General features: G+C 40.6%; 1 protein-coding gene across 1 annotated transcript; it reads right to left on the bottom strand.

The window, feature by feature from the left end:
* Window positions 1-498: 498 nt before the first annotated feature.
* LOC143127583 (cellular tumor antigen p53-like) lies at window positions 499-12,102 on the bottom strand. The gene is made up of 11 exons (XM_076289159.1): window positions 11,960-12,102; window positions 10,529-10,690; window positions 10,047-10,107; window positions 8,432-8,629; window positions 6,368-6,557; window positions 5,866-5,978; window positions 4,881-4,990; window positions 4,284-4,411; window positions 3,203-3,312; window positions 2,904-3,007; window positions 499-1,826 (listed from the first exon to the last, which is right to left on the bottom strand). Exons 2-11 carry the CDS (start codon window positions 10,633-10,635, stop codon window positions 1,745-1,747), a joined length of 1,203 nt encoding a protein of 400 aa, XP_076145274.1. The 5' UTR covers window positions 10,636-10,690; window positions 11,960-12,102; the 3' UTR covers window positions 499-1,744.
* Window positions 12,103-12,945: the final 843 nt, after the last annotated feature.

Below are 12,945 nucleotides of genomic sequence, written 5' to 3'. Positions count from 1 at the left end.
TCTAACAGCCAATTCGAGGACCTCATTGGTGTAGAGATAAATGAAAACAGCACTAAAGAAGTGCGTCCGAAGGGTTTGTCGGCAGCCTATATTGCAGTATATGTATCATTTGACCTGCTTCCCCAGTCATGCTAATCACCAGTGTTATTAGCTGGTTCTTTCAAGATGGTGTGTGTGTTGAGCATTCAGGTGCATAATGGCTGCCGTGCCTCACTCAGGTGGGTGCTACATACTGGTGGTGGTTAGTGAAGTATCCCCCATTCACTAAAAAAGTGCTTTGGGTGCCTTGATAAAGAGCTATATAAAGCAAAACAAGTTGTTATTTGGGATCCACTTACTTCCCTAAATAATTTAATTTATTCATTTAAAGATTATTTCATGATGCTTTCTTTTTTTTTTGATTTTGAACAACTAATTTCTAAGATTTGATCGCTGGGATTTTACAGGCACTTACATATACATATAGAAATTGGTGTTATTAAAGAAAGGAAAAAGCCATTGTTTAAGGAATGTTTATTTGCTTTTGTTGATCCAATCTCCCTTCATTTCTTTTTTTTTTCTAAAAGTATTGAACTCATTTTCCAAAAAACAAGGGCAGTTTTGAAATTGGCAGTGAAAAAAAACAACAAAAAACGCTGATAAAGTATTTGAGTGTACGAGTATGTGTGTGTGTGTGTGTGTGTGTATACATGCAAAAGAAACAAATGACAATTCTTAACAAAAATAAGCCTGAGAAAATATAACAAAAGAAGAAAATACAAAGAATCTGCAAACATTTTCAATACAAAACATAAAAAAGACATTCAAAAATACATTTAACCCCACCTCTAACCTTTAGACTATAATTATCAAATATATAAAAAAGTTTTGTTAGAGTTGGAAAACTAAAAGTAATTTCATGATAGCCGATAACTAGTTGAACAAAAAGTGCAAACCCACAAATGGACAGCACTGATGGGTTGGGAATGGGTCACTAGTGGTCCTGTAATGCCTACGCTAACACTGGTGTTTTCAAGTGAAAACCTGGCAGGGAAGACCTATATTTGTGTGTGGTGTGTGTGTGAGGTGTGATATTGTGTGTGTGTGTGTGATATTGTGTGTTAGTGTGTGTGTGTGTGTGTGTGTGTTTGAGATAGTGTGTGTGTGTGTGTGTGTGTGTGTGATATTGTGTGTGTGTGTATGTGTGTGATAGTGTGATATTGTGTGTGTGTGTGATATTGTGTGTGTTATTGTGAGTGTGTGTGTGTTAGTTATTGTGTGTGTGTGTGTGTTATTGTGTGTGTGTGATATTGTGTGTGTGTGATATTGTGTGTGTGTGATATTGTGTGATTGTGTGTGTGTGTGTGTGTGTTATTGTGTGTGTGTGTGTTATTGTGTGTGTGTGTGTGTGTGTTATTGTGTGTGTGTGTTATTGTGTGTTATTGTGTGTGTGTGTGTGTGTGTTATTGTGTGTGTGTGTGTGTGTGTTATTGTGTGTGTGTTTGTGTGTGTGTTATTGTGTGTGTGTGTGTGTGTGTGTTATTGTGTGTGTGTGTGTGTGTGTGTGTGTGTTATTGTGTGTGTGTGTGTGTGTTATTGTGTGTGTGTGTGTGTGTGTGTGTTATTGTGTGTGTGTGTGTGTGTGTGTGAGATATTGTGTGTGTATTTGTGTGTGTGATATTGTGTGTGTGATATTGTATGTGATGTGTGATAGTGTGTGTATGTGTGTTCCCTGCAGGGTTGGAGGTACACCACTGTGTGCAGATCAGTCCGAGTCGCTTCTCTCCTCCTTCACGAGCAGTCGTTTGCCGCTCTTCGGGGCCACCGCTGCGTCGCCATGTTTGGCTCTGGGAGATTACAGATTAAATTATTTCCGTTGGCATTATAGTATCAAACATTAACATAAGTATAATTCCCATGAATAGTTCAAGATTTCCGGTTAGAGAATGGACTGCAGGTTTTTTTGTCTGTTAAGAGGAATATCTGGCAAAGTCTTAAAGGCACCCTTTCGGCCATTACCGACCTAGACCATTTCTGTTTGGGTAGGAACTACCCAGATCTTCTTTAGTGCCGTTTTAAATATTTGAGCTCAACAAGTGCAGAAATTATTCATTTGATTATTCCTCCATTCTGTGTAAGGTCCAAGCCACTTTCTTTACCATTTATAGCATAGATGAGCAAATTTAGGAGATCACACACCAGACAGTTTATGTGTGGCAGAAAACCGATACAAATACATCATATTGTATTTGAAAGTGTCAAATTCAATAAAAATGTATTTATTCAGCTAACCATCCTTGTTTTCCAGATAATCACTACCTTCACCTCCACCTCCATGCAGTTTTTTGTTTCACAGTTGTCAAACTGAAAATTTAACAAAATGTGGATTGCAGTGTAATTGCGCACAGCAGCATGCACAGACTCTTGTGTGTTTTCTGTGTATAAAAAACAAAACACCAGATAAGCTCCAATATTTGTATATGCAAAACTTTGCCAACAGACTTCCTGCTTTGCATGACAGTGATGACAGGCATGCTCTACCCATAACTTTTCAAAAAGGAGACTTAACAACGAAAGGTGACTGTATGTGTCTTGCGAACCAAGGTCAAACCCATGGTATTAGAATAGAATGGAGATGGCTGTACATTGATTAAATATACCACATGAAATGTATGTGAATGTGGTCTGTTAGTCGATCATTTCATGAATAAATTGAATTAAGAGCAAAAAATTGTGCTCATACACAGACTAGGGTCCACAATACTGGGATGGTTACCGATACAAAAACACAAAAATAACAAAATCCATTTGTTTGGGCGGCCTAGGTCTGCTATATACTAAAAGTATGCGTAAAAGCACTGAAAGTGACCATTCCATGCCATGAGACTGTTCATGGACAGCCCATAGAGTCCTCTAGGCCTTACCCTTTCTGCCTATATTTCTCCTGGTCTGCCTGGGGGACCGCATCGCTGAGCTCCAAGCCGTCATTAATGCTTTTCAGCATCTCAAAGCGCTTCCGCCCCCGAATCTGTGATGATCGAACAGACGAGGACATGAGGAGGACAGAAACAACAGGGGAGGACAGAAGAAGGGGACGATACACGCAGAATGGCGGACAGCAGGTTTCTGGATGCTAAAAAAGGGGGGTAAAGGGTGCTTTGGTGCTTTCAGCTGTGAGACAAAAAGCAGGTTTCAGCACTGCAGCACTCCGCACCCTTCTCACCTGAAGAGTGAAGATCTCGTCATCAGGGTTGGTTTCAGTCTTGGGCTTCTTGCTGGAGCTAGCTTTGGGCACGGCCTGCCCTTCCCTCTCTGCCTCAGACACCTGCACTTCTACGGGTTAACAAAGGGTTAACTATGGGTCCACGGCAGTTATTCATAAACAATCAGTGTTGGGAAGGTTACTTTTAAAATGTACTACACTACAGATTACTGAATACATGCTCTAAAAAGTGTTTTATAACATTTCCCGAAAGATTACTCAAAGTGAGTAACATATTTTGAATACTTTGGATTACATAAGCATTGCATTATATTTTATTAGCAGTGAATGAAATTGTGATGTGAGGTTATGTGAAGTTGTCAATATAGTGTCAAAAACAACCCATAACCTGCTTTACAATAAGGATGAATTGATATAAGCCTATATGCTAAGAAACACTGTTAACGTCATTGTGTCAAAGTACCTACAACAGAGATGTTTGAGATTTGGTAGCCTTTTAGCCTATGTGCAGACCAAACAAAGTATACATACAGTAGATTTAAAAAAAAAAATTTAAACACCACAAGGGGAGTTACATGCCTTTTTGCAGAACACTCAAGGAATGAGAACCTATACTTCCCTAAAACATGGTGGCTGGATATACTGTAGGCCCTATTGGCCTAGAATTTTACATTCTACATTCCCTATGAGGTTTTTCCTTTAAGCTATCAACATAAACAGAGAGGGAAAGAGAAAGGAGCTACCTGAGAGATGCACAGAGTAAATGGTGTGGTTTAAAAAAATATTTGAGTTTGAAAAGTCATGGCCTCCCTGTAAACACTGTAAACAATTCCAATCACTTTTTACATTTTACCTTCAGATGATGTACTCAGGCATTAGTGTAGATTCTGAGAGCCTCAGATTTAAAAAAAAAAAACCCTCCCCCTCAAAGAGAAGTAACTTTTATACTCCTTGTCCCCCTCACTAATGCAACTGTACAAAAGTATTATTTAGAGTAAGACCTCACTCATCTTTCAAGACCTTCCGACATCTCCCACGTCTGCTCCCACCCTTTTCCCTTTCTCGTTCCCTTGTTCCTTACTTCTTTTGGTCCCTGAGAGAATCTTCTCTCCGTTCTTCTTGCCGTTGTTTTCCTCTTCCGACTTGCGGTCGCGCCCCGGGCAGGCACACACGCGCACCTCAAAGCACCGACGCCCGAGGACCTGACCCCTGGTTTTGGGAAGGGAATTATTTCACTTTTATTCATTCACCATTTAGAATTATTTATCATTTCAATTATTTGAAACAAATACATAAAAGAACAGAGTGCAAAAAGTGAAGCATAACTTGCTCCTTCTTTAATTGTAACTGTAGAGTTTTTATCTGTTATCGTTGAAAATGTTTATGTAAGCACTTGTTCAGTTACAAAAATCAGCGAAAATTGCGATCACTTGAGATATTTGAGAGATCAAAGTGAAGGGTATGACATAAGAGAGACAGACAGACATGCATGCATAGTGTAGGGACAGGAATGGCATGTGCAGAACGTTTGTACAATATCTCTCTCAAGTCACAATACAGCTCTGGCTGGAGACAGAGACTGTACATTGACTGGAGATGCAAATACTGTTCCTATGTACACATGCGCGCACACACGCACGCACGCAGAGTGATACAGACAGGAGGATGGATGACTCACTCTGGGCTCTCCAGGGTCAGGATGGTGAGGATGGGGCGCCGGTTCATGCCACCCATGCAGCTGCTATTGCACATGAAATTCAGAAGAATGGTGGTGGCCTCAGAGCCCAGCTGTGGACACAAACACAGTCAGGAGAGTGTAGAAACACACACACACACACACAGGTCAAATAAACTATTTAATTGGGTGATGTTTTTGCATAAAGTTGTGCGCAAAATGAAAATGTTTTCCATATGCAAACTGATGCCCATGCACATTATTTCTCGATCTGTGGGCAATATTTTTCTTTACTGGCTGCATCTATTAAGATGTTTTACAGTATGGTGATAATAAAAATATAAAAAATAATATTAGATAAGATTTTATCATAGTGCATCGTATTGGATGTCGCCATTTCTCCATATCGCCCAGTCCGAGTCACTCTGCCCCTTTATTAAGTTCCCTTCCAGAAAAATTCCTTTAGCAGCATAAACTATGTGCTCTCTGTGTGACGTTCACGTGGTTTTGTATTTTGGTCAGTCTCACATGTGACGGCGGTTTCTGGACGTCTACCTGTCTGTCTGTTATGTGATGCTCTGTTACTTGTAATGCTGTGGTATGTAAATCCTGAAGATGAATATACAGTGCTGTGGAACAGAAATCCCCAAACCAACATTTCCCCAAAGGAACATTTCGATACAGCATGTCACATAAGGGAGGGGTCTAGCATAGACATCTTTAAACATATACACATCATGTATTTAAACTCACTTTGATTCATTCCCACAACTGAACTCTCAATATCATTTTAATCATACACATGCCAATGTCAAATTGTTGTACGATGGGACAAAGACATATTTTGTAGTGTGCACTTTTTATACGACACAAAAGTAAAATTGAAAAGTGAGAAGATGAGTAAGCTACACAGATCCTCTTGAAATCATACACAACAAACTGTAGTATTTCTTGTGTGCAGAAATCATGCAATAGCTTGCTTGTGTACCTGTGGGCGTTCGTAGGGCACGAGGACACTCTGTCGCTTGGTAACGGCGTCCTCCAGATACTGGGCCCTCTGCGTGCCCTCTATGCGGATCAGGTGACTGCGGTGGGCCACACCTACACAGAGCAAAAAACACGTAGCTCTCAAATTCAGGGCATTGCGATCCACAGGGCATCAAGTGGACAATGGACATCGTATGATCTCCGAAGAGAGGTGTCTCACTTCCGAGTGTCTTCAGGATTATACCGCGACTCCAGAGAGAGACAGTCTCCAGGGAATCAGATACCAGCTAAGATAAAAAGACATCTGGGTCTAATAAGACACCAAACATGATGACTTGATAATGGCACAAACCTATTTGCCTAACATACATATCAGTCAAACCTTACTCCCCTCTTGCAAGCACACGCACGTGCACGCATGCACACACACACCACACACATGCACGCGCACACACACACACACCACACACATGCACGCGCACACCACACACACACACACACACCTTCGTTGTTCTCAGCGATGTTCTGGTGGTGCGGGCAGCGTAGCACCACGTCGGCCACATGGTCAGACTTCTTGTAGATGGCAGTGGCCCGCAGGTAGGAGCCCACAGGAGGGTCGCCAGCATCCAGCAACACCTCCACCGGGCAGGTCTTAGCCAGCTGGCAGAAGAGCTTGTTCAGCTTCTGCGAGAACTGCAGATAAAGATAGAGATAGAGATAGAGATAGATAGAGATATATATAGAGAGAGATTGATCAATAGGTATTCTTCACTGTTAACTCTTCAAGTTTTGTTGCCAATACAAAAAGAAAGTTCTGTAAGGGTCAAAACAGGATGAGGCGAAAGGAAAAAACAAAACGGGAAAGATAACAAGACACAAGAGAGAGACATTTTCTATTATCAGCAGGAAAATGTATGACTGCCTCCCTTTAATAAAACCCTGCATTTTTACTAACCAAATGATGAACCATCTCAAAAGGAAAATGCTGATGAAATATTCTGCAAACTAAACTTGAAGCCTTTACAGGAAGCAACCCTTTTTGATGAGGTTTTAACCCTTTCCCCTACTGAGATAAGGCCAGCACTTGGGGTGGGACATGCCTGGTCATGTCAGAATCGCGGGTCTCCATTCGCCAAATTCAAACCAACAACGTTGGTAAGAGGGAGGTGCTGATTCAGAACCAGCAGTGACGTTACAGAATACCCCCCCCCCCCCCCCCAAAGGAAGAAAAAAACTCCAAACACCACTTCCCAAAAATGCCATTCATTCACTCCATTACTGAGAAGGCATCTACCCATTTCTTTGTTGGGTGGTCCTGACGTACCAGATCACTCACTTCAATCTTAGCCTGTGCTGAGCCGAGGACAATGGACCCGACCATGCAGCTGTGCTACTCACTGAAGACGATTGCACATGGAGAATCAGAATGGAAGGGTGCCATATTTGCCCATGCGATTGCTAGCAGGTAAACGTTGAACTTTTAATCACTACTGATAAAATTTGGCTACTCATTGAAATACTCAATTCATTACCTTATTCAGAGGAGACTTGGACTGGCGGCAAAATCTACACAGATTTACCAGACACATGGCTTAAAGTGTTAAAACAAGGAAGGTTGCACATGGCGGGATATGGCTGAACCCTTCACCCAAAGGTGCTTTTAAAAAACAATGTATGGAATTTCAGTGTGCTGGTATAAAATAAACTAAATCTGAAAAAAAAAAAAGAAACAGAAAAAAAGCAGAAAAAAACACAACCATCAACTATTTCACTTAACAAATATACATGAAGGAACTGAGAGCAACAAGTGAAGCATAACCTGCACTTTCTTTATTTGTAACAGACAACTGTCAGCCATGTTTGGACATTTGTTTGATGGAGTATGGTTTATGCTCTGTGATAACTTTCTCCTTCAGAGACAGTATTATTACATCACTGCTAATCAGGAAGACTGATCCTTAGTTTTTGACAAAATTATGTTATTGCCAAATGTTTGAGATCTAGGTCTACATTAAATCTTACACCAAATTTTTGCGCTGACGGAAATGCTGTGTTGAATATCCTTCCGCTTCTTCATACATTTTATCAACTACATTGACCAAGCACAACTTTTGAAAAAATATATATTTATTTTATCCTTTATTCATCATCCTCCTTCATTAGCTATATTTGTTTGTGTAGGTCTGTTTAATTGATTTAATAGCCATCTATCTATCTGGAAATACATGCTCCTCTTCTGAATCCCCAAAAATTAGGAAATTTCAGAATTCAGAATAAAAGTTACAGCTTACAGTCATCCTGTATGTTCATTTATAACTTATAGCAATGTAAGCAAATAACAATGACATTTGATGCCACACACTTTCTAATCATCTGCCATTTTTGCCTCTCAATACATTGCTGACCATACTTTCCACTGATGCAACCCCTATACGTTCTTTGTCATGTATGTATTCACAAGATTCACAGATTACTTAGCCAAGCCTTAAACAGGTGTGAGCATCTGCAGAGAAAACTGAACAGAGAGGAATGAATGCGCAGCATGATAAGACAAGAGTGGCCCTTACTGTGGAAGTGGCAGACTTAGCAGTGCTGAACTGGGTGAAACGGACACGGAAGCCCAGGTCGCCGGGGTAGTCGGTGGTGGAGGGCACTGTGGTGGCGGTGGGGGGCAGGCAGTCCGCCACGGGGGAGCCGGATGGGGTGGGGATGGACCCGTCCAGCGGGAGTTCCAGCCCCACAAAGCCGTCCACGCCAGACTGGCCCTGAGGAGGGAGGTATGGTCAAGAACAGCAGCGTAAACAACATGGTAGTCCAATATTCAAGGCAACAAGTACTTCTCAGGTCTCATCCACGCAGATATTTTGTAAACTGCACATTTTCATATTCATTTGGGCTGCTCATCCATATGCAAACCGAGATCTTAAAGGTTGTATCAGCGATTTCAGGCCCAAATATAAATGATCACATTCATCTAATCTTTCCTAACAATCGGCTAGCTGCCTGCCCCATAAGCAGGCTCCGAGATCTGTACACAAAAACAATTACTACCAACAAGTGTTGCCAACCACTCAAAGGTAAAATAAAGTGTTCCAACCAATAACTGACGAGATGCGAGTTTAGGAGAGTTTCAATAGCACGGGAGGGAGGGGGAGGGAGTAGCGTGCTCGCTCTCTGTTTTGTTTGAACATCAACAGCAGTGATGTTACTCCCCCATCGCTGATACAAACTTTATTTATTTTTATTTTTTTTAAAAACACTTCCTGAAAACACTTCCTGAAGTGAAACAAAAACAAAAAAAAGATCTGAATGTTATGATGTGTGTACCCATGTGGACATGTAAAACAGAAACTTTTGGAAAATGATAGACAACCACATTCACTTCCTAATTTGGTCTCAACATACTCAGACAGCCATCACATCAGCCTCAACAACCAGTTACAATTAAAAGTATTGCATGCTGTTGACTTTAATGCTAGTTCTACCTCACCTTTGGTCCAGGCAAAGAAATCTCTGGTTTTACTTTCTGCCATTGCTGTTCCTAATTCAGAGTACTTTCTGTAACTAGGTAACAACTCCAGAGTAGACTATTCGCTTCATGTTTTCCACTCGCACGCGCATGTGTGTGTGTGTAGTCATGTGATGTAGGTGTGCTGTATGGGCAGAGATAATTTCTGACAATGATTTGATGATCTGAAATGCTAGTCTGGACTGGGATTGTACACATTAGTGTGGACATAGCCTAAATCATGCCAGATTGCAGTGATACCATGTGGGCATCATCCAAAATGCCAATATTCTAAGAGAATGGATCAAATAAACATGAATCAGACTGAACAGCACTTTCCCACATCCGCATTCCCACACTTGAGCAAGGCACCAAACTCCCAACTGCTCCCCGGGTGCTGGATCAAGGGCTGCCCACTGCTCTGGGTGTGTATGCTTGCTTCTAGTGTGGGTGTGCTAGTAGTGAGCTCACTGCTCTGAGTGCATGTGCGCCCAGATGGGTAAAATGCAGACAACACATTTCTAGTAGGAACTTCATACCATACACTCTAACTTAACTTAACAGGAGGAATATGCAAACTATAACTGAGAATCAGCACGTAATTATGTGTAACAGTGTGTTGTGAACAACAAAAGATATAGAAATATAATCTGTTAAAAAAAATGGCTTCTTACCAAATCCATCAGGGACGCCATCGCTGAATTGTCGAAGGCAGGCGGCAAAACATCAAGGATGCTGTAAAGCAGAAAATGCACACAAATGACTAATGCCACAGGCGCTGATAAAAAGGTAACTGCCTTTGTTCTCCAGCAATCTTAAAGACAGAAACAAGTAGCAAAGTTACAGGTGGTAACTGTATGAGATAACATTAGCAAAAAACATTTTTTTGCAGAATTTCTGCAGATAATCTTGACATTAGATTTTTAGTATAATCTAAGGATATTTTAGGATTTAGCGTATTCACTAAAACCCCTGACATCTTCTAAATAAATGTCCTTGCTGGTTGTTAAACAAAAGTGGACCAATAAGCGTACACTGTTTAATGAGTTAAACCCTTTGTGTCTATTCTACCTTCAGTAATCAACCCAAGCCAGGATACTTCCACTGCTAGACTTTAGGTGTTACTTGTAACATTTTTTGTCAAAATTGGCCTTACGTGTTGTCCAAATTCTCCACGAAGTTTGAGGACCAGAACTCATCAAATGTCCCCTGACTCATGGGCAACTCTGGCATGTCTTCTTGATTCATTTTGACTTTCTTCATTCCCCACAGAAGCAAGGCTTTGGTACCAGAGATGACAACGGGAGGACAGCGAAGACTATCAAAAACACACTGAAGGGGTTAGCATGGTGGAAGAATGGTGAGACAACAAGACAGACCTAGCATGACAACAAAGTCGCATTGATACAGCGTATCAAAACAGGCTACATCGTTAATGCCAAATTATTTCAATTAATCACACAATCTCTGATGCAATATTGCATTAGTAGTAGTAGAGTGTGAGAAATTTAGTTGACGTTAATCCACATAATCTGACTGATCCCCTCTTCCTACGGTAACTTTACTGACTACTAGGACTAGTCCTAGCTAGAACTCCGTGAATGTGTGTGGTGCTCCCTGCTGGCGTCATACGATTCACGGCCTGTGGATTAACAAATCCACAACACGGCCTTAACATGTGTTCCCGAAGAAAGGTAACAAGTCAGCTAGTCGGCAGTCTGACCATCGTCACTCTGAGAGTAACGTAAATACTTAAATTTCAATAAGTCACCTCAATATGGTTGGCATATATCAAGTATTGTCAACTTCACATCAAATGACCACAACATCCTTGATACTTTTGCTAGCTGTAAGCTAAGTCACATTAGCCATAGAGTTTACACCACAACAAACATTTTCACGTTACTTTTGTCTTTCTATGTTCCTCAATCACCGCTTTGAAACATGTTTCTTTACGGTATCGAGGGTTTTTCAAAAGTTCGAATAACACAAGATAAAAGCTAACATTAGCTTATTAACGCTACCAACTTCAGTTAGCCAATGTTGATAAAAAAAATAAATCGTTATTAAGTTAGCAAGCGACTAATATCATACAACACGCATTTGTCTACATTAAAAAACAATGAACTGAAAAAGTAACTGAGTTATCCCTCAACTGATGTTAAATTCAATGAATCAATCTTTCAAAGTTTGATTTGCCACAGGAAATGCTTCAACTTGCTGGCTAAATTAGCTCATTCACCTAAAAGCAAAATTAGCACGCTAGCATGGTCCAAAACAAGGTAGCGTATGCTTATTCATCTCTTTCAAGCGATTCGAGCTTCAGTTGCAATCAAAACATTTAATCAGTTGCAAAAAAATTAAATATTAGTAACGTTACCAGTCCTATGACTTGCAATCCACACACCATAACGTTAATACAGCTGCACACAAAACAACCACTACTGTGTAGTTAACTTCTTTCAAGTTGGCGGTGCAAATTAGCAAACGTAAAGCTAACGTTAAATCTGACATCAGTTTGAATGACTTGCTACCAAGTTAGCTATAAAGAATTCAAAAGAAGCAAAAAATTCTATCAACACCATACCTCGCCTCCCGTTATATGAAGGACGCTTTGTTCTTTTTTCCACGCTGATCGTCTGCATGCACACGTTTAACTACCAAACACTTGCAATCTAGGTTTCTGTCTTCGCAGTGTTGTTGTTGTAATGTTACAATGCACCACGCTGAGAACGGGGATTTCCCAAAAAATTCGACTCTGAGTGGGCGTGTCCTAGTCGCCAGATTAAAGCCCAGCCAACCAGAGGGTAGGTTGTATGAATGTGTATGTTTTTAAATGAGACACCGGGAAAATAGTATAGTAAAAATACTAATACAAGATTATGGGCATCGACATTTCGGTACTACTAGATTATAAATAATGAAAGTTCAAGAGAGAAGGACTGAGAAATGACAAGCGATGTTTTAGAATGTGCGTGTGTGACCAAGCACCCCCCACCCCTCACACACAAACACACACACACGCACACACACACACACACACAAGCACGTACACACGCAAACACAATGCACTTAGGGCCATAAGCTTGCTGCAAACCCAGCTTGATGTCTGATATGGCCATTCATCCACCTCATTTCGAATGCATGGTCTGTCTGGCATTAGGCTATGTGAACTAGGCCTACTCGGTCTCACATATCATTAGTTGTCATGTAATGTTATAGGCCAATGGGGGAGAATGTTGGTACATTTTTGTTGATGTGAACATTAATGATAATTACTTCTTCAAATAAACTGACAGTAAAAGGCTACTATAGCCTAATAATATTTTGTGCAGCAATGGTCTGTATCCACAGACCTCAATTGTAAGCAAATAAAGCAAATTGGATAGATAGATATTTCAATAAATTAGCAATATGAAATGACCTATGTGACCTACAGTGCATATACGGAAAGCATTCACAGCGCTTCACTTTTTCTACATTTCGTTATGTTTCAAACTCATCTTAAAATTGATTCAATTATTTTGTTTTCCTCATCAATCTACACACAATACTCCAACACCCCACAAAGGT

The sequence above is a fragment of the Alosa pseudoharengus genome, unplaced genomic scaffold, assembly GCF_046254945.1.
Source record: "Alosa pseudoharengus isolate Yale_2024_CS ecotype anadromous, Long Island Sound unplaced genomic scaffold, YU_APseudo_1.1 YU_APseudo_1.1_scf_17, whole genome shotgun sequence".
NCBI lineage: Eukaryota > Metazoa > Chordata > Actinopteri > Clupeiformes > Clupeidae > Alosa > Alosa pseudoharengus.
This window is presented reverse-complemented; position numbering and strand designations above follow the sequence as displayed.

Excerpts from the sequence above, each read along its gene's own strand:
- LOC143127583 (XM_076289159.1), bottom strand. The coding sequence starts at position 10,635 with ATGAAGAAAGTCAAAATGAATCAAGAAGACATGCCAGAGTTGCCCATG. Across the intron at positions 5,979-6,367 it reads CATCGCTGAGAACAACGAAG|GTGTGGCCCACCGCAGTCAC; the intron begins GTGTGTGTGTGT and ends TGCTCTGTGTAG. Across the intron at positions 3,008-3,202 it reads ACGAGATCTTCACTCTTCAG|ATTCGGGGGCGGAAGCGCTT; the intron begins GTGAGAAGGGTG and ends CGATCATCACAG.